This window comes from Mastomys coucha, unplaced genomic scaffold, assembly GCF_008632895.1.
Source record: "Mastomys coucha isolate ucsf_1 unplaced genomic scaffold, UCSF_Mcou_1 pScaffold22, whole genome shotgun sequence".
Lineage (NCBI taxonomy): Eukaryota > Metazoa > Chordata > Mammalia > Rodentia > Muridae > Mastomys > Mastomys coucha.
Genome location: NW_022196905.1, coordinates 219,317,605 through 219,337,969, shown reverse-complemented (window position 1 = coordinate 219,337,969; position 20,365 = coordinate 219,317,605). Strand labels below are relative to the sequence as shown.

Sequence of the window (20,365 nt, the reverse complement as noted above, 5' to 3'; positions counted from 1 at the left end):
GTTTTTCGAGGCAGGGTTTTCTCTATATAGCCTTGGCTGTCCTGGTACTCACTCTGTAGGCCAGGCTGGCCTCAAACTCAGAAATCTGCCTGCCTCTGCCTCCTAACTGCTGGGATTAAAGGCCTGCGCCACCACCACCTGGCTTGTCCTTTTTTTTTGAGGCAGGGTCTCCTGTATTCCAGGCCAGCATTGAACCCTCATCCCCCAGCCATGGCCATGAACTTCTGATCTTTCTGCATGTACCTCTCAATGCCAGATATCAGGCATGTACTACTACAACTATACCTGGGTTTTGTTTTTTTGTTTTATTGGTTTTTTGTTGTTGTTTTTTGTTTGTTTGTTTGTTTTTATTTGTTTTTTCAAGACAAGGTTTCTCTGTGTAGCCCTGGCTGTCCTGGAATTCACTCTGTAGACCAGGCTGGCCTCAAACTCAGAAATCCGCCTGCCTCTGCCTCCCAAGTGCTGAGATTAAAGGCGTGCGCCACCACTGACCGGCTTATACCTGTTTTTATGTGATGCTGGGGTCACACCCAGGGCTTCATGCATGACAGTCAAACAGCCTACCAACTGAGTTACATCCCTAGGTACACTTCTTCTTTCAAAGGACTCTGTGCTGTATCAACTTTAGATTCCATCATAGAAAGAGCTAAGTAAGAGCTAGGGGAGGATCTGAAATCACTCACTGAACATTCTAGAGTGCTGTCTGTCACTCACCTGTCCATGCCCGGGTTGCTTGGGTGCAGAAAACTGCACAGCCAGGTTCTAGTGGGATTGGACTCTTGTGAGGTGTGAGCATGCGGTCAAAGCCATGGACCACAGCTTAGAGAAGTGAGCATAAAGACTAAAGGTGACATCTGATGTCATATCCATAGACTGGAAAAGTCATCTAGAAACAAGGGTGATGGCAGGATTACTGAGAAAATCGGGCAGGAGATGTGCAGTTAAAGCTGGGGGCTAGAGTAACACTAGGCTCACAGTGATGCTGGGGTCGCATGCTTTAAGAAAGAGGTCTAAATTCAAAAAGATTCTCAAATTGGGCTTGGTGGTGCTCCCTAGTAATCCCCACTCGGATGAGGTAGAGGCAGGAGGATCAAAAGTGCGAGGCCAGCCGGGCAGTGGTGGCACACGCCTTTAATCCCAGCACTTGGGAGGCAGAGGCAGGTGGATTTCAGAGTTCGAGGTCAGCCTGGTCTACAGAGTGAGTTCCAGGACAGCCAGGGCTATGCAGAGAAACCCTGTCTCAAAAACAAAAAACAAAACAAAACAAAAAAAGTTCAAGGCCATCTGTGGTGAAGCTAGCAAGGGATTCAGGAGAATGTGTCTCAAGACAAAACAAAACAAACAAACACCACCCTCCAAGCAAGCACCTCTGTTCCCTCTCTGGCTGCCTCAGGATTCTCACCGAATGTTAATGTTGACCTCCCTCACTTTGTTGCCAAATGTATCCAGTTCTTTCAGTGCTCACGCAGCCCCAGCACCTGTGAATCTACAGTGTCTGTGGCTTCTCCAGGCTGCAGGCTGCACCTGCGGGCCTGAGAGTTCTGTGTGAAGTCTTTAGCTCAGTAGACTCATTCTCAACCTACTCTCCTCAATTCTCCAGTATATGCCCAAATATTCATATCCTCTTCTTCCATAGCATTTATCAACTTAAAATTATAGATATTTGGAGGTTAATTACCTGTAATATTTTTTCTTTCCAAGATTGGTGAGAGAAGAGGTCTGCCCTTCCTCTCTATGGTATTCCAGTATCAGACATTCTGTAAACATTTGCTGTGTTAATAAAACTCATCCTATTTATATGAAATAGCATTTCCCCACACTCCAATTATTTACTTATTTATTCATTTATTTTTTTGAGACAGGTTCTCACACTACCTCAGCCGTCTAAATGCTGAGATTAAGAATATGAGTCATCACACTAGAAAATCTTAGAATGCACATACCTAAAGTATGATTCAATAGATGATATGAAAGCGGTATAATTTAAACATAAAATATAATTTTTTTATAATAATGTGTTGTGGTTTGAATATGTATAGTCCCCATATACTCATGTGTTTGAATGCTTAGTCCAGAGGGAGTGGCACTTTCAGGAGATGTGACCTTGTTGGAGGAGGTGTGCCTGTGTTTGGAGGAGGGGGGGCTTTGAAATTTCCTATGTTCAAGCTATGCCTGGTGTGTTACAGTTTCCTTTTGCTGCCTGTGTTATGCGGAGGCATATTTCATGGGCTCAAGCATAAATCTAAGTCAATACTTTTAAAAATTATTTATGTGCAAATTCAGATAAATTGAAATCATGTAACTTTTCTCATCATAATGCAATAAAAGTTTAAAAAATTATTTATATGTATGTGTTTATATGTATATGTACATGTATGTCTGTGAACCATGTGCATGCTTGGTACCTACAGAGACTGGAAAAGGATGTCAGACCCTCTGGGACCATATGGGTATTAAGAACCAAAGCCAGACACTCTGGAAGAGCAGCCAGTGTTCTTAACCCCAGAGTCATTTTTCAGGTTTTGATGCAACACTTTAAATTCATATTCTTTTTTTGAGATTGGTTCGTATACTCTATCAAGCCTAGGCTGACCTAGAACTCACAACAATTGTCCTTCCTCAGTTTCCCAAGAGCTGGGGTTACAGATGTAATCTGCCAAATGCAGGTATAGATTTTTGTATATAGAAATGGAATAACTGAAACGTATTTGGAAAAAAGCTCTATTTGAAATTCCAAAAGTTAAATAATAACAAGATAGATTAGACTTTTCCATTTCAAAAGCACTTTATGGCAAAAATAAAGGGCATTGTCTCTTCTTACATGCAAGGGCTTTTGTCTTATTACTAACTTAGCATCTAATTTTCTTTTCTTTCTTTCATTTCTTTATTCCTGCCTCCATTTCCCCCTCTATTCTTACTTTCTTCCCCTGCCCTACCTACCTCCTCAGGTCTGGAATTACAGGGGTTTTACCAGGCCAGGCTCCCAGCCCCTTTTCCTCTTTACAACCTCCAATGTTTTAGACTCAGAGTACACATTTATTAGGAGAGCCCCAAACTCATACTTCTCAGAAATGCTTGTTTATCTATTTGTATTTTCACACGACCTCTCTTTTTGAGACAGGGTCTCTCTATGTAGTCCTGGTCCTCCTAGAACTCACTTTGTAGACAAAACTGGCCTTAAACTCACAGAGATCTGCCTGCTTCAGCCTCCCAAGCGCTGGAATTAAAGACACGCATCACCACGCCCAACTCTTCAACTTGTTTGTCTGATTACTTTGCTTTCTAAAATTTGTTCCAAGGCTTTGTTTCAAACACACCCGTAAAGAAGAGCTCTGTTACAAGAGCTCAGCCCATGTGTCAAACTCAGCCCAGGTATGGTAACTGTAAAACACACAAATGGGCAAATAGAATTAGGGTACCCAGTACGATTTTGTCTCCTGTCCAACATCCCAGCGCAGTCTTTAGGCAAGCACAAAGTCAACTGGAAGAAACAGCCCATAAGTGGAGGTAGTGTGAGACTTTATCCTGTCTTAGAGATACACGCAGCTGAATGCTTTGTGGAGGCTAAGCGGTCGCATCACTAGGCAGAACCGCTCCTGGGTCAGGCCCTAGGTATCCAGGAGGTACCCCCTTGGTCTCTGGGTGCACAGTAAGGGTCCTGGCGCGCTCCTGGTCCAGGGGACGCAGTCCTTTAGTCTAGAGCAACCAGGACCCGCTCGAGTGAGTTCTCCTTCCTGGCTGGAATATCTTTACAGGCTGTCAAGTAGGGAAAACCTTCCGAAACTCTGGATCGCGAGGGCACAGCCTAGTACAAACTCCTGACACCGGGTGTTGTCAAGATGGCAAACTCAGTCGGAACAGGCGAGCGTGCCCGGCACTCCCGCACTCACACTGGGGTGGCGCTGCGTTCCCGGAGACCGCCGTCTTCCACAGCGCGCGGGCCCGGGGCGGTGGGGCGGCGAGGACCCCAGCGCGCCTGCTGACTACAGATCCCAGGGTGCCTCTGCCATCTCGCTCCCTCCCAGCGCCGGCCCCGCCTCCCCAGCCCTTGTTGTTTTGGCTGGAAGCGCTCCGGAGGAGTTTCAGAGAAAGTCTGGGCAGAAGCTAGAGGCGACCGATCGTGGGAAGGGGAGGCAGAAAGGCTAGAAGGAGGAGGGCCGAGGCCCGCGCCGCGCCTCCCTGAGCCCGCCGCGCGCCCCCGGGGTGGGGGAGGAGCGCAGGGGACCGGACAGAGGGGTCCCTCCCCGGAGCAGACCCGCCTTTGCCTCGTCCCTGCGCTGATCCCCGCCCTCATCGGAGGCTGGAGCGCAGACCCACCCTCCCGCCGCGGACCCTCGACCTCCCCGACGCCCGGCGACGCCCCGAGCCTCGCCGCTGGTCGGCGAACTCCCTAGGCTGATCAAGACCTGCCCCCGTGCCGGCTGCCACCCGGACGCCGCACGCCTTCCCAGGCTCCCTTTTCCGAGCAGAGGGAAGGAGAAGATCGAGCCCCTCTCAGTGTGAAAGCTCCACCGGGCGGAGCGGAGCGGACACTGCGCACGGGCATTGTGTGTGCGCGTGCAGCGTGGGGTCCGCAGCGGGGAGCACCCGCGGGAGGTCCCGTCCCCAAGGGGCGGAGCGCAGGGCTTCCAGCTCCCGGCTCTCTGTCTGGGTAGAGTCCCAGCGGAGCCCGACCGCTGCCTAGGCGGCGGGACGGCGCGCCTGGCGGCCAGGAGGGCGCACTGAAAGAAGGCCGGCGAGACCTGGTCCCGGTGGTTCCAGGTCGAGTTCCTCTTCAGTCCACGGATCTGCGGGAGAGGTTCGATCGCCGACACAGGGCGCGGGGAGCCGGGCCGCCCCGTCGGGGGAATCTGAGACGTCCTCTCGGCTGCGTTTGCCCGCCGTGCCCGCCGTGCCCGCCGTGCCCGTCGTGCCCAGAGCGCGTCCACTGTGTCCACCGAGCCCTCCGGTGCCTGGTCCTCGAGCTCTCGCGGCGTGCACCATGAGCGGCGGCGAAGTGGTTTGCTCGGGATGGCTCCGCAAGTCTCCCCCGGAGAAGAAGTTGAAGCGTTATGTAAGTACAGGTCGGGGCACCGTCGGCCGCGCTGCAGCAGCCTGCGCGACGGGTTGGCTCTTCCACGAATCCCGCCCTCTGCTTCCTCGATCCCTCTCTAGGCCGGCGGGCCCCGGACCGGGTGCGGTCCACTCCCACCCTGACGTCCACTTGGCGGCCAAACTTTCTCCCTCCATATTGCAGACCGCCTCCCTCGCAGGCCTCGTCGCCTGTTAGAAAAGTCCAGTTTTCCAGCTCAAAGCTGGCTGCATACTTTGGTTGTTGTTAATTCCATTTAGCAAGGGTGGGGTGAAACGGGGAGAAAGAGCCTTTTTTTTTTTTTTTAAATCATTATCTGTATCAGATTCTCATGGAGCTGTTAAATCTTCCCTCACCGAGAAACCGCGAACGTAGTAGTACTCACGGGTTCTCGATTGGGTCCGCGCCCGCTCTCCTTGGCGCCTCCAGGAGGTGGAGGAAAGTGAACCGCGGACGGGAGAAGTGGATAATAGAGGCAAACCTCAAAATACTCGCTCAAGGGAAAGGGGAAAAAAGTTCTTATGAGCTCAGCCGTCTGCTTAGCAGGGTTCACATTTTCATGGTTTTGCTTTGAGGGACACTGGATTTTGGCCCGAGAACCCTGTTTGATACGACAGGAGGGCGCTGGGGGGAGCCTGGTGGCTGGTGTTTGGGCGCCTTAGACGCGCTGTCAAGCCCCACAGGAGGTGACAGCTGAAGCCAACAGGGATTTCTTGGTGTTGGTGATTCTTTTCCCGGGCACCAGAAGAGCTTAACTGGTATTTGCATAATTGATTCAAGATGCTGATTGTGAGTTAACTGTGTTCACTGTTAGGAAAACTGTATCTTGAAGGAACCTATAATACTTGAGTGGACCTGTTTCCTCATCAGAAGTCTGGGATCCTATGTCTTCCTTCAGATCGGCTAATTTTATGATGTCCCCTACCAGGAAAGAAATGACACTTTGTCCCGATATTTGAAGCAAATATTTTTAGGGTAAAATGTGTTTTCCAAAAGCAAAACGTGTACCCACTTAAGTAGAGTTTACTGCCTGTTTTGATGAAACCTGTTTCTAGTGGAGGGCAGTCTACACGGAGAATCATCTGATTACTCGCTTGCTTGCTTGCTTGCTTTTGTGAAACCAGGCAATATTTTCATGGAGCTCACCAGTGAACTTCTGGCTTACCTTCTGGTATAATTTATTACAGTCAAGTAATTTCACTGAAAGATGTGATTCAACAAATTGTCAGAGGTTCCCTGAAGATGTCTCTCCATCTGTCACGGGTTGCCTGGATTTCTTGGTAAAAATGGCAACTTAATCAAGAAATTTGAGTGGCATCTTCAGAATTAGTTCTAAAGAGACAATGGTGTGTGAAGAGATGAGCAGCGAAGAGACAGAGATAAGGCAATGTTTAGGGAAGATGTTTTTGGGATCTCGAGGAAACTAAAGTGCCATGTATTTGCTGATAATGCTTTTCAGGGCATTCATTCTTCCACGTTAGCTTATGGCACACCGGAAATACTGAGTTCTGTACTAAGCACCAGCTGCAAGGTAAGGAGAAATGCCTTGTAGGAAGGAAAATCGACAGCTATAAGGGATAAATATGGTGGTATTATATGCCCATACCACCCAACACTCCAGATACAGAAATGGGAGGCTCCGTGGCCAGATTAGTCTCCATAGCAAATTCCAGGCTAGCCAGGACTGTGTCTCAAAAACAAAGAACACAAACACAAAAACAAAGTACAGTTGATTATTTATAAAATATTAACAATAAATACACGTGTAGAAATAGGCTGTGTAAGAAATGTATGTATGTGATTATGTATACTTACATGTATCGTTATATGACCACAGCAATTTTCTCCCACTCAAGTCCCAAACATGCCAAACCCTGTTAGTTTCTGAGTCAGGGAAGAGTGGAAGCTCGGATTAAGTCATAAAGTCTTCAGTCTATACTTTGTGTGAGTTAGCCAAGAACTCAAGGAGGAACCAATGAGATACATAGTGCCCCAGCCTTTGCTCCTAAGTAGCTTTTAAAGTCTGAAGAACAATAAAGCTTTAAAGTAAGTGCGGAGAAAGTCAGCCAGAATGCAAAGTGGTTTCTATGTGCATGTCTACGTTGAGTGGTGTTGATTTTTATAGATGCCTTCAGGAGAAAACTCAGGCCCTAAATTGTGTTTCAGTAAGCAGGATGTGGGGGAAGCCAAGGATTTTCTTATTTGGCAGAAAACTAGTGGTTTCTTTGTGTGTGTGTGTGTGTGTGTGTGTTATGAGGATGCATATGCATGTAGGCATGTATGTACATGTGCGTTTGTGGTGGCCAGAGGTCAACCGCAGGCATGTTATTTCAATGGAGCTATCCGCCTTGCTTTTCTCAAAGGGTCTCCCTTGGATCTGGGGCTTACAGATCAGGGTTGGCGGGCTGGTGAGTGAGATCAGTCATCCTCCTGTCTCTGCCTCACCAGTGTTGGGATTATAAAGTGCAGCAGCAGCATGCTTGGCTTGTTACAGGGAGCTGCGATTGGGCTGAGTTCTTGTGTTTCTGTGGGAAGCATTGTATCATGTGAGCCATGTCACCAGCTGACCAGTGTTTCTTTACACCTCAGTGGAGTAGGTGAGGATGGCCCAGGATGGTAGTAGACAGGTGACAGCCAAGAGGATGACTGAGGACTGCTAAATGACACTTACCTGTCAGGTTTAGTCCCCAGATTTGATACCCTCAGGGTATTGAACTTTGACTTGGGTATCCTGGTTTTGTTTTTGTTAAAGGCATGGATACATGCATTTTTCTATTCTTTTCATTTTTTTTTCCTTTTGGTGAAAGGAATCCTGCAAAATAGGCCAACAAATAATTGATAATGGTTTTTATTTTTCAATTTTTTTTAAAATATGGAACATTTCACGAATTTGCGTGTCATCCTTGTGCAGGGGCCATGCTAATCTTCTCTGTATCGTTCCAATTTTAGTATATGTGCTGCCGAAGCGAGCACTATTTTTCAAATTTTTATGTGTGTATCTATGGGGGTAGAGCCCAAGGCCTTGAGCTCAAGGCCTCACACATAGTTCCAAATGTTCTGCAACTGAGCTATCTTTCACACCCTTGACAGGGTCTCTCTCTCTCTCTTTCTCTCTCTTTCTTTCTTTCCTTCTTTCTTTCTTTCTTTCTTTCTTTCTTTTTCTGATAGAATCTCACTGTGTAATCATGGCTGGCCTGGAACTCACAGAGATTTGTCTGCTTCTGCCTGCCAAGTCCTGGGATAAAAGATATGTGCCACCAAGCCTGGCAATATTTTTAAATATCTTCCTTCCTTTTTTTCCCCTTCCTTCCTTTTCTTTCTTTCATTTGTGCATATGTTTTTTTTATGTGTGTGCGTGAGTGTGTGTGTGTGTATGCGTGTGTGTATATGCTATGGAGGTCAGCAGACAACTTGTACATCAGAGTCTGTTCTTTTCTTTCCCCATGTGGGTCCTGTGTGAGTATCAAACTGTGGTTGCCAGTAGGGGCAAGTGCCTTAACCCTCTGGGCCATCTTTCTGGCCTGATAATGGTTTTTAATGAGCATACTCACCGTGAAAAGCTTATCTTGGTTGCTTGCACTGTAATTATTAAATGAGACTTCAGGGAGTTTGAGTATCATGGTTCTGCTGGGAAATGTTGCCTGTGGGACTTTGGCTTTTGTCTCAGTATTTGTTTGCAGTATTTGTAGAGTGGTCCAAATGACTGTTAAGGTTTGTAAGTGATAAAAAGATGCACACATAAACAAAAGAAAATTTTGGGTCAGGAAGATAACTTAGTGGATAAGTCGTTTTGAGTTCTGTTCCCGAGAACTTACGTGAAAACCAGGGCAGCCTAGAATGCCAGCTGTAGGGAAGTATGCATTCTCGGGGGCCAGCTGGGCAGTTAGGCTAGCAAACTCCTACGCTGAAGAGAGTTCCTCCAATAAATGACATAGCCAATGAGAAAGACATCTGATGTCATCAGTGAGCCTGCGCACATAATACACATGCTCCTGCACATATGTGTGTGCCCATACACCTACAGACATGCACATCACATGCACATGCAAAAAAGTATTGATTTCATCTTTACAAACATCTCAAATAGGCCCCTGATGAGTTCTGGTCCAGCCCCAACTTCTGTGTCCACTGTGTCCGCTCTGTCTGGTCACTGTCATAGCCTTGTTTTCTTCCTTGTTCTTGTGCTCATCTGATAGAAGGAACTTTCTCTCAGAGAAAGTGACAGGAGCTAAAGGAAGAGACTCCGCAGTCTCAGAGTCACTTCTTTTCTGTCTTTCCACGCAAAAGGGTAAGAACTTGCATGCACCACCCTCTGGCAACTTTGCTGGGGCTTATTCACAGTGCGGATGAACATCCTCACGTGACCTCCAGAGCTTAGTCACCAGGGTCATAGATCTGAGGGAACTACTATTCTGTACTCAGCTCAGCTCAGCTTTCTTATTAAGATTTAAATTTGCAGGACTGGGGATGGAGCTCAGCCTCGCCTAGTATACAGGAAGCCCTGTGTTTGCGATCCAGCACTTCTGGACCAATCACACTGCCTCAAGCTTGTAATCCCGGCACTTAGGAGGTGGAAGCAAGAAGATCCAAAGTTCAAACTCAATCTTGGCTGAGGGAGATGGACGCTCAATAGGTGACAGCACACCTGATGACCTCAGTTTGACCCTTGCAAGGAGAGAATTGCCTCTTCAAAGTTGTCCTCTGACCTCAACCCAAGCTCTGTTGTACAAAGACAACACACACACACATACTCACTCACACACACAATTAAATGAGTAAGATCATTCTTAACTGGTAGACTTGAGGCTTGCCAAGGCAACATCTAAAAAAAAAAAAAAAAAAAAAAAAGTTGTCCTGGCCAGTTGGTGGTGGCGCACACCTTTAATCCCAGCACTTGGGAGGCAGAAGTAGAGGTATTTCTGAGTTCAAGGTCAGCCTGGTCTACAGAGTGAGTTCCAGGACAGCCAGGGCTACACAGAGAAACCCTGTCTCAAACAAAACAAAACAAAACAAAAAAAAACCCGTTTTCTTCAGTGCTGTCTAAGAATTGGGGCAAATGTGCTGTGATTGAGTGTGAGTATGCACAATATAGTGGTCAGGCAGCGTAGTTAGACTTCCCATCTCCTTAAACAGTTTATCTTTGGGTTGGCAGCCATTGAACATCTCTCCTGGTGATTTATAAAATACACATTGTGGCATATTTCCCTGAGGACTTATTTTAGAAAGTAATGGTGGGCCGGGCGGTAGTGGTGCATGCCTTTAATCCCAGCACTTGGAGGAGGCAGAGGCAGGCGGATTTCTGAGTTCAAGGCCAGCCTGGTCTACAGAGTGAGTTCCAGGACAGCCAGGACTACCCTGTCTCAGAAAAAAAAAAAGAAAGTAATAGTGGGGGTTAGAATATCCAGAATGCACATGACACATACATGGGAACATCAATGGACAAATCAAATGAAAGGTTTTTTTTCTTTTTTTAAAGCAATGGTGGACTTTCCCATCAGGATTTGAAATTTTCACAGAAATAAATGTAAGTGGATAAATAAAGGCTTGCTTCATCCCAGCTGGCCCTCACTGTTGCTCTGCAGGGGGGCTTCCATGTGGCCTGCCTCCAGCCTGACACCCAGTGAGGCTCCTGTACACAGCCAGCTGTCAGCTCTGGGCAGGTGTCAGTGAGGAGCAGGTGTCCTTCTCAGTAGGAGAACCTGCCTGGGAAGCCAGAGCAAGGTGGCCTAAGAGCAGGCAGCCCTGGAGCAAGGCCTCAGCCAGTACTTGGGTGGATAATCTGTCACCCAGCTTGAGCTCTGTCTGCTGCGAGCTGTCAGTTAACAGAGCAGGTTTTGTCTGGACTTTGGGAGCACACCTCTAGTTGAGGAGTCTCTCACTGGGTGGGTACCTGATATCTGACACGATGGAGACGCTGGGAAGTGTCTCTTTGGCTCAAGGATAACATAGGGTGTGTGCTGACCCCGAAGCCCATGGTCCAGCTCTCCTGGCCTTTCTCACATTGAGATCCTCCAGCTGCCCTGTGAAGGACATTTTTTCCTGGTCACCTTCATGTTAGAGAACATTCACTTCAGATTCCTGCTGTCTCCATTCCATCTTTTGAAGTGCAGCAGGACCATTGTCTGTTAACACAGGTCTTTAACTAGCAATCACATTAAGCCTTCCTACTTAGTTAATGAGAGTTAATTCTGCTGTTGTGCCTGGGCACAATCGTAAGTTGGATAACGCTTTCCCGTTAAGCTTGCTGAACCCCTGAATACAGTTGTTACCTCTTGGGGATTCAGAATTCCTATTTGGAAGTTATTCATTTTGGATGGTAATTTCGTTACTTTTTAACCCCCAAACTGCACCCTTCTTTTCTAAACCTGTAGAACCCAAAACAGATACTCACTCAGCTTTGCCAAGAATGGAACTGGGAAGGGAATTTAGAAGCTTTTCAACTTTTCAATCTTAGGGTTGGGAAAGTTATGGATACAGGCTAAATAGATCCAATAAATAAATGAGAGGAGGGTTAGGCCAGTGAAGAAGAGGGACAGTCCTGCCTTTTCTGGGAACATGAGATTGCTTGGAGAATTCGGGTGCCACTTTTCTTTGTTCATTCTATGGTTCTTTCCAGTATAAACATGGCAACTATAAACGCTACTGACATTGGGAGCTGTGTCATTTGCTGTGTAGATGGGATTATAGTAAAGCTGGAGGCCATCTGGTGGTCTATTTCTCAGCCAACTTAGATCCAACCAGTTTCCAGCTTGGCCAGCCCACCTGAAGAGGAACTGCTGGCATTTAGACACTCTCCCTGTTCTTTAAGGTAGACAAGATTAGGGGTAGAGGTTGTGTTAACTCACCTTAGTGTCTATCAGAATTACAGATTGAGAATTCTGCTGATTAAAAAGAATGAGCATCACTTTTGGTCTGGGGATGAGGCTTAGTTGAGTGAGTGCCTAGCATGACAGCTGAAGCTCAGGGTCAGTCCTCAGCACTGCATACAACTGTGTATGGTGGAGAACACCAGTAATCCCTGCCTTTGGGACGTGGAGGCAGAAGGATCAGAAGTTCAAGGTCACCATAGCTACATACGTTTTTTAAAAAAAAAAATTGTCTTTTTTTTTTTTTTTTAATTACTTATGAGCAGGGTATTGTGGCTCAGACTCGTAGTCTTAGCAGTTAGAGGCCGGAGGACTGAGTTTGAGACTACAAACTCAGAATAGTGAAAGATGAAAGTGCTAAGGGTTTCAGTGTGCATTCTGCCAGCTGTGGGAGGAAACTCAGGCTGAGGGTCGGGCTGTGCCTCTGGCCTCCCACCTGATCCTTGACTGGTCTGATCCTGTTTCCTTATCTGGAGGGGAGGGGAGGACAGGAGGGCCGTAGAGCTCCAGCAGAGGTAGGGAGTAGGGTGGGAAGAGCATCAGAGGGCAGACAGAGAGCTACATATTTGCTAGGCTTTCTTGCTCATCTCTGGTAGTTGCACGAACGTGGTAGGAATTCTGTGGGCTCTCCAGTGTTTCTCTCAGAGAACACACACACACACAGTTGGCTTCAGTGTTCCAGTGCTGGGTGCACCCACAAGCAGTACCTGACTCAGAATGGAAGGTTCCACAGCTTATCTGTTGGCTGAGTAAATAAACAGGTATTTCGGGAGCTTTGGTCCTAGGCCTTGTGTGGAATGCAGTGGAGGCACCTGTCCACTCCCTGCCTGTGAGGAGTTTCTGATCTGTGAAAAACAGCTGTAGCTGCAGGAACATTTAGACAGCTTTCCTCAGAGATCGGCTGTGGAGCTCTCTGTGATTAGTTGCCAAATGAGGGCTACAGGTTGTAGTTGCCTAAGAGTTCAGACTGAGAGAGGGAGGGAAGAGGATGACCCCAGAAAACTTCCCACCAGAATTTCAAGCTGTTCCAGGAAGAATTGAGGTGCAGCCCTCCAAGGTAGCAAAAGCAAAGAGTTCAAGCAGTGACAAGAAGGGCCTCAGAATGCTGGAGCCTGGAGTTTGGATATCAGCTGTAACTTCCCATTGGCCAAGTTTTTGTTTCTGCTATGACTTAATAAGGTTCTCATGGGCACCTAGCCACAGTGTGTTTTCTGCAACCAAGAAGACAGAAACACAGCAACCTGTGCGGTCACCTGGGCTTATTAAAATTCCAAGGGACCTGCGTTAGTTAAGATTTCCTTATGTCTGTTTTGAGCTAAGTAATTCATTCTGGCAAGCCTTCCATTTACAACAGAGAGGCGCATGTTTGTGTAGGAAGGAGAATAAAGGAGCCTTTGAGTCATTTGCTTCTGATCAGCCAGTTGCCTGAACTTGGACTTTGGAGGCCATCTTAGCCCAGCTGTGTGAGGGACAGCCAGTGTTGGAGGGCGAGAATAACGCCACTGGCTCTCTTGAAAGTTCTTCTGACTGTCGATGGGGTGTTGGGGCTCCTCTCATTCACGTTCCTGGCATTAACATGGTGGCCCATCTTCATCCATCCTGAGCTCCCTCTGAAGCTGCCATTTGAACCTGAAGTCACATTTCGGTGACTCTCTTTATCTCAGTCTGTGTGTCCACTAAGTGTAGAAAGCTTAGACTCTCAAGGCCCTCCTTCTCTCCCCTTGGATTAGAGCACAGATAAAATTAGTGTTCTTTAGATTACTGAGGGAAAGCTGTCCATTGTGGTGTGCATTTCCACATTTGTTACATTCATAGACTCTTTGCCTACTAACCCAGGGTGGGGGTAGTTTAGGAACTTTCAGGGATTGTAGGTAACGCTTAAACCTATAGAATTGCTGGGAAAAGTCATTTCAGGAGCCATTGGTTTTTGATAGATCACTGCAGACTTGTTTACTTGGCACTGTAAATAATACAAGGATTCATGAACTGGAAGAATCTCTGTGTTTTAGACGATTCATTTATCCATCTAGAGAGGGGGAAAATCTATTTGAAAAGTTCTTTCCAAAATCATAGTGATGTGGTAACCTGGGCTTTGGCCGTCCTGTGGCCTCTAGAGAGGAGAGGCAGGGCCTAGTAATGCATATTTGAGCCTTATCTCTGTTACTTAGCTCTTGAAGCTTGCTGATTACAACTTGTAGCCGCCAAGTCCCGTCCTGCACCATTATCTGGAACAAAAACTTTCCATGTGGTTTGCCTCAGCTCTGCCACAATAGGCACAGCACACTGTGGAGGTTGTGGAGGTGTAAGTTTGTAAAGAGCTGCTGGAAGGGGTCACGTGAGTAATTTAATATTTTCCTACTGTTTAAGTTGTCCTTTCCTAGTCTTGGCATGTTTTCCAGAAATGTTTGTCATTCTTTTAAACTGAGTTATCTTTCACTTTTCTGCTCTGGAAAGAATGCCATATGTACTAACGGTTTTTCTCACGTTCTTTCCTTCTTTTCTCTTACTCTCTGTCTTAGCTTCCTGCTTTGAATTCCTCCTTGCCCAAGATATGTGTCTATTCTTAAAACAAAAAATAAAAACCCCAACATCCTAAAAGGGAGGTGAGGACCAAACTGCCACATTGTTTTTTGAATTTAAAACAATATACTAAAGTCTAAACATTTCTTTTCAATTTAAAAATCCCCCGTCATTTTTAAAGGAAGAAAAATACTAAACTTTGCTTTAACTATATATTAAGTGTGTTTCCTTCCTCCCCTTTCATTTATTTTCTTTTGCTTTGGCTCAAATAGCTTAAGTTCAGCTTGCTGTGGTCTTCTGGTCCTCCTCAAGAGTATAGAGCACATGGAAACTAACAGTGGCAGCTCCGTTGTCTGTTAGGAGAGGCCTGACTTCTGAAGAAAAGGGGGAAAATACCAGAAAGCAATAAGGCTTTAATACTTACTCTCATGACACTAGATTAAATTAAATTTATCTTAGCGTTAGATCACTCACTACATGAAATAAGCATATACATGGAATTTTATTTCTTTTAAACTACTTTAGATTTATTTAGTTACTTTTACATGGATGGATGTTTGCTAGAGCTGCTTGTCTGTGCCACCCATATGTGTGTGTCCGGTGCGCAGCAGTGGGGTCTAGAAGAAGCAATCAGATCACGTGGCCTGGAGTCCTTGATAGCTGTGAATCACCTGCCATGCAGGGAACAGAACCTGGGACCCCCTGAAGAGCAGTAAGTGGTCTTCAGTGTTGAGCCACCTCTCCAGTTAACTATAGTAATTTTGGCTAGGAGGCTTATTTTCTCTGATATATAATATGGCACTAGAAATTTTTGATAGCTTGGCTTATTTTTGTTATGGTTTCTGTTGTATTTAATGTTTTGGTTTGCTTGTTGTTATAAAATTGTTCTTATCAGAGAAAAGTCTGTGTCTGCTGCCGCAGCCCTCAGCCTCTGCTCTTGTGTTACTACTGTGAGGTAGCCAAGACTGGAGCAGTGGTGCTAACTTTACTCAGTAGGCAGCTTGCTTCATCCCTCTTGCTACACAGCCCTGGGAAATGTGGCCCTGCTACTTCTGACTCCGCCCAGAGGTGACTACTGCATTAAAGAATTAGCAGCTCCAGTCCCTAGCTCAGCCTCCCCATTGGTGCTCCAGCCAGAGTCTACTAGCCAAGATTTAACTTCTGCTGCTTGGCAAAACGCCACCTGATTCACAGTCCACAGCACTGTAGCTTTTCAGTTTGGGATGAGAAATACTTGGGAAGATGCCACCTTCCAGAATTTGTGTTCCGCTGGTGGTGTGGGGCTTTGTGGAGGAACCACGGCCTTGTTCAGTTAGGGAGGCATTATCTGAACTTCCACCCTCAGAAGTTCTAATGGACCTGACAAGTTCTCCCTGATAATTTCTGCTTTAAATGGTTTGAAGCGTTGAGAAAAAGTGACAGGGGATACTGAGTATTGGTGAAAGTAGTTTGATCTAGTGCCTCCTCACAGAGCTTGTAGGCCATTTACCCCCCAGAAAAGGGGCAGTCTCAAACAGATTTTAGGGAGTAGTATTCTCATTTTTTGTTCTGTAACCCATCAGCTTGTCAAGAGTCAAACTTATCAAGCATACAATGCTCTGTACAAGAGCAGCAAGCCTCGTGCTACAAGGCGCCACCAACAAGGTTCGCAGTGTAGTTTTCCAGAATATTTGCATGACCCACAGAATACACAATAAAAAGAGAGTGTGTATTTATTTCACTCATTGCTTCATTTATTCTTCTTTTGTGTTTGTGGCAGGATATGATGTCCCAGAAGGTTATCTACACTTTGTCCAAAATATAAAGTGGGACCTTGTGCGATCTCTTGAACAGTATAACCAAATAGCTGTAGACTTTTGAGCCTAGAATTCTAAATCACCTTGTCCAGTGCCTCCTTGGCTTTCTGATTCCTTCCTCTCCATATGTTCAGTGCCCTCTGGATTTTCATTTACTCTGCCTTTGATTTGCACAGCAAAAACATTTACTATTGAATATTCTTTTTTCAGTTGTCACATCTCTGTTCTCCCTGGTGGAGAAGAGTTCAACCCCCTCATTTTACAGGGAATGAAAATGAGCCTCAGGGAGACTAATCGATTTGTCCAAGGTCATACAGCATAACCAGCTGTCCCACCAGGGTCAGATGTGTCATGGCTCAGGGCAAATCCTTTAGTCACCCAGTGAAAGCTGAGTTTAAGCAAGGCACAATGGAAAACTCAAAAGAAGAGGCCAAGGGGACACTGCTGTCACCTTCAAGAGGTTGTATGTTCGTAGAGGACATGGGATGTGCTCACACTCAGAATCCTATGGTGACTCATCGTGAGATGACTATGAGACGCTCATAGAATTCAGCAAAAAGGGATCGATTCAGGAGCTCAGGAAGGCTTCAGAAGGGGAGCCTTGCTTCAGAGCTTAATTAGGGACATTTTCAAAAGTGGGAGCAGGTCCACAGTCCTCGGTTACATGGCTCCCTCTTCCAGCTACCTTTGAGTTGGTTATGTAGGAGTGGTTGCTGGCTCACCAATCAGAACTGTTTCCACCAACTTCTACCATGGAGTCCCTTGTTACCATGTTTGGGGATGTACTATAGTTCTTCCATGAAATTCTTGGGTATATTGAGGGACACAGGTTGTAGTCTACTTAAGTCCTGGAATCCCTAAGTGCTCCAGTCTGGCTTTTTATCCATTGTGGGATTGTACACTCCTTGAAAGTTTAATAAAAATCCTGTGCTCAGGTGGGTCTGCTAGGGTCAGCTTTAAAGAAAGACTTCTGCCACTGAGCATGATGATCCACAATCAATCCCTGGAACCCACATAGCCGAAGAAGAGAACAGTCTCTGGCCTTCTTCTCATGCTAACAGTGTGGAATAAGACATAGTAATATTACAACAAAACAAAAGGCCCTGAGCTCTCAGTTTCGTAAGAACTTTTAGAAACTTACAAGTGTTATAACTTGTATGATTTCTGACCTGTAAAACCTGTCTGTAAGTCTCTATGCATAGTTAAATGCCTTCCAGTTTTATGCTGATAATCTGAGGCTTCTCTCCACCCAGTCTTATGAGTCTAGCTGCTTAGATGCCCTGCAGAAGTGCCAAGGGCCCATGCCAGCATCTCACCCTTCAGATCTGGTCTCCCTGTCGCGCCCTCAAGTGGACAGCACTGAGCTACCCACCTCCAGTGGCTTGAGAATACAGGTTGCCTTATTCTGCACATGAAGTAACCTCAAACCCTGTCAATTTACCGCCTCAGTAGTTCCCGACCATTGGCCCTCTGCTGCCTTTGTCTGGAATGCTGTACATGTTAACTGGTCTTTAAGTACAGCCTTGCAAAGATCTCTTTGTGAAGAGAGCTAGGCAGCTTTTCTGAACCAGAAATCTAATGGTGCAACCCTGCGAGCCCCCTGGACTGACATTGTTGGCTCTCCTGTGTTGCTTTGCTCTTGGTAATGCCGGGACCTTTCCCCTTGGCTCAGCAGGCTTAGTCATGTGGCATTAGCACATCTGTCCAGGAGACACGTTACCACATTCCTCAGTTAGCCTCTGCCTCAGCTTTGCTGGACTTATGTGTTCCCAGTTGTTCCCAAGACCTGCCATTCTGGGTTAGCCCTCTCCAGCAATTCTTGGCCTTCTTTTTCTCTCTACACCGAGACTAACTTCTGCTTATCTCCTCTCTGCCAGCCTCCCCTGGTCTCCATCACCAGCACAGATACAGTGTGCAAGACTGTTGGGTCATTAGTATAAACTGGTTGCTCTTGGTTGTATTTACTTCTGCAGCTGTTCATTTCACACTGTGTGTGGTGTGGGTGGGTAGCATGCATTATGGCTTCTGTGAGCTCCAGCTACTCCTCCTCTCGTGGGATCCCCTTGTATATAAAATTTAAGAACAGCTGTGGTGGCACATGTCCCTAGTCTCAACACTTGGGAAGCTGAAGCAGGATGATTTCACAGTTGAGAGCAGTGGGGGACTACAGAACAAGTTCTAGACTGGCCAGGGATGCAGAGTGAAAGCCTTTGCCAACAAACCAGAAACAAGCAAACAGGAAATGGGAAAGTAGGTAAAGGCACTTGGCTAAAGGCTGAAGACTTCAGTGTGATAGCTAGGGAGAACTGACTCTCGCAAACTGAAAAATTGTGTCATTGCTACAAATACAGATGTAAGGGGGGAAAAGCAGAAATCATATTTTGCAATATAAATATCTAAGCTTAACTTGGTTAAAGTATTATGGTCACCAGACACTGTTTCTTTTTTTGTTTGTTTAAAGTATTATGGTCACCAGACACTGTTTCTTTTTTTGTTTGTTTGTTTTTTCGAGACAGGGTTTCTCTGTATAGCCCTGGCTGTCCTGGAACTCACTCTGTAGACCAGGCTGGCCTCGAACTCAGAAATCCACCTGCCTCTGCTTCCCAAGTACTGGGATTAAAGGTGTGTGGTGCTCCACCGCTGCCCGCAGACACTCTTTCTTATGTGTGGTGGGTACATTGATTTCTTGTGTGTGGTGGGTACATTGATGTTGAATGAACAGAAATACTTTGCAGATTAAGTCCACAGCATATGTTAGCTGACGGATCAGGACAAACGCAAGATGACCACTTAGCTCTTCAGTTATGTGACACTTTTGTAATCACCCATGTGGCTCACGGAACAATCCTAAAATGTCATTGTGTAGTCCCTGGGAATAGAACCAGTCTCAGAAAATTAGACGGATATACTTAAAACACATATATTTGCTACCTTAGGTATATTTAAGAGTAAGAATCATTGAGAAGTTTATGATTTCAAAATGATTCCCTGAGTTGGCTTACTAACAGGCATGCTTCTTGAGACGTTTCGACACGGATTTGCGTAGGGCTGGGATGCCTGTTTTGACCACTGCAGGGGATGTTTGGCTGTGTCTGAAGACAGATTTCTCTTGTAGCATTTTGTAGAATCAGGACCTAAGCTCCTGGGTAAACCATTGCTTCCCTACCCCCAACCCCTCCGTCAGCTTGCGGTGGTGACCTGCCCTCTGCAGAGGAGCCCTCTTTAGGCCTTGTTCTTACACTCCTCTCAGTTAGCATTATAGCCCCTGTGCTTCACCTGGCAGCTGCAGGGCAGATGCAGAGTCCTGTTGTGTGCCTAGAGTCAAGTTGAGAAGAACAGACATCTGAGAGGCTGAGTTTTTGAACACTACATGCTGTGAACGGCTTTGTTTAGCAGGCAGAACCTCTCTCCAAAGAAGAATCATAACCCAAATACTGGCTTTGCCTCAGTCTCCCCGCTAGAGCGCAGCCTGTTGTTTGGGGGCTTGGGGTGCTGAGTCATGCTTTTATTCATGAGTTTATCCATGCTTTTTATTACCTCTTGGCTGGCAGGTCACCACTCATTGTCCATACGCTGCCCAGCTTGTTTACTTTTTATAAATGACATGTAATCAAGCCCTCTTGCAGGTCTGGCTCCTGTAATTGGCAGCCCCACCGAGTCGGGCTGACCAGTCTGCATTTGTGCTGACTCCCATGTTGGGTGCGTGTTCTGCTCGCCAAGTGCACTTACCTCCTCTATCTACCTGTACTGCAAATGGAAGAGAAGAGACCTGCTCAGGGTGCTCTCAGATGTCATGGGACACCTCCAAAGAACTCAGTAGAGCGCCCATCGCCTATCGTCCTTTAGTTTAGGGTAAATGAAGGGTTTGGGGAGTAGTCCTCAGAAATCCGAGTTTAGGACGCCACCTGGGGCACCTCTAAAGCGAAGGCTTGCTGTTTTCACTGCCCTTTCCTATCTGATGACTTAGCGAGTATAGGTAAAGTTCAGAACCTTTTAAAAACAAGAGATAAGTGCTGTGCTAGAGCAGTGGCTGCGCAGTAAGGAGTACTTGCTGCTCTTCTAGCGGACGAGGGTTTTGTTTCCAGCACCCACATCGGTGGTTCGTGGCTCCC

General features: G+C 46.4%; 1 protein-coding gene and 1 non-coding gene across 5 annotated transcripts in view; one reads left to right on the top strand and one right to left on the bottom strand.

The window, feature by feature from the left end:
• Positions 1-4,069: 4,069 nt before the first annotated feature.
• Gab1 (GRB2 associated binding protein 1) overlaps positions 4,070-20,365 on the top strand; it is a 114,304-nt gene continuing 98,008 nt past the window's right edge. For 2 of the 4 annotated variants that reach the window (XM_031340437.1, XM_031340436.1), the window contains exon 1: positions 4,070-5,053. In XM_031340437.1, coding sequence (XP_031196297.1) covers positions 4,982-5,053 — 72 coding nt within the window. In that variant the 5' untranslated portion in view covers positions 4,070-4,981. Of the gene's footprint in view, positions 5,054-13,592; positions 14,273-20,365 lie in introns of those variants that run through there. The other 2 variants (XM_031340439.1, XM_031340441.1) reach the window with 2 other exon arrangements.
• Positions 7,938-8,044, bottom strand: LOC116071542. The gene has a single exon (XR_004110953.1). It is a non-coding gene; the product is annotated as a U6 spliceosomal RNA (small nuclear RNA).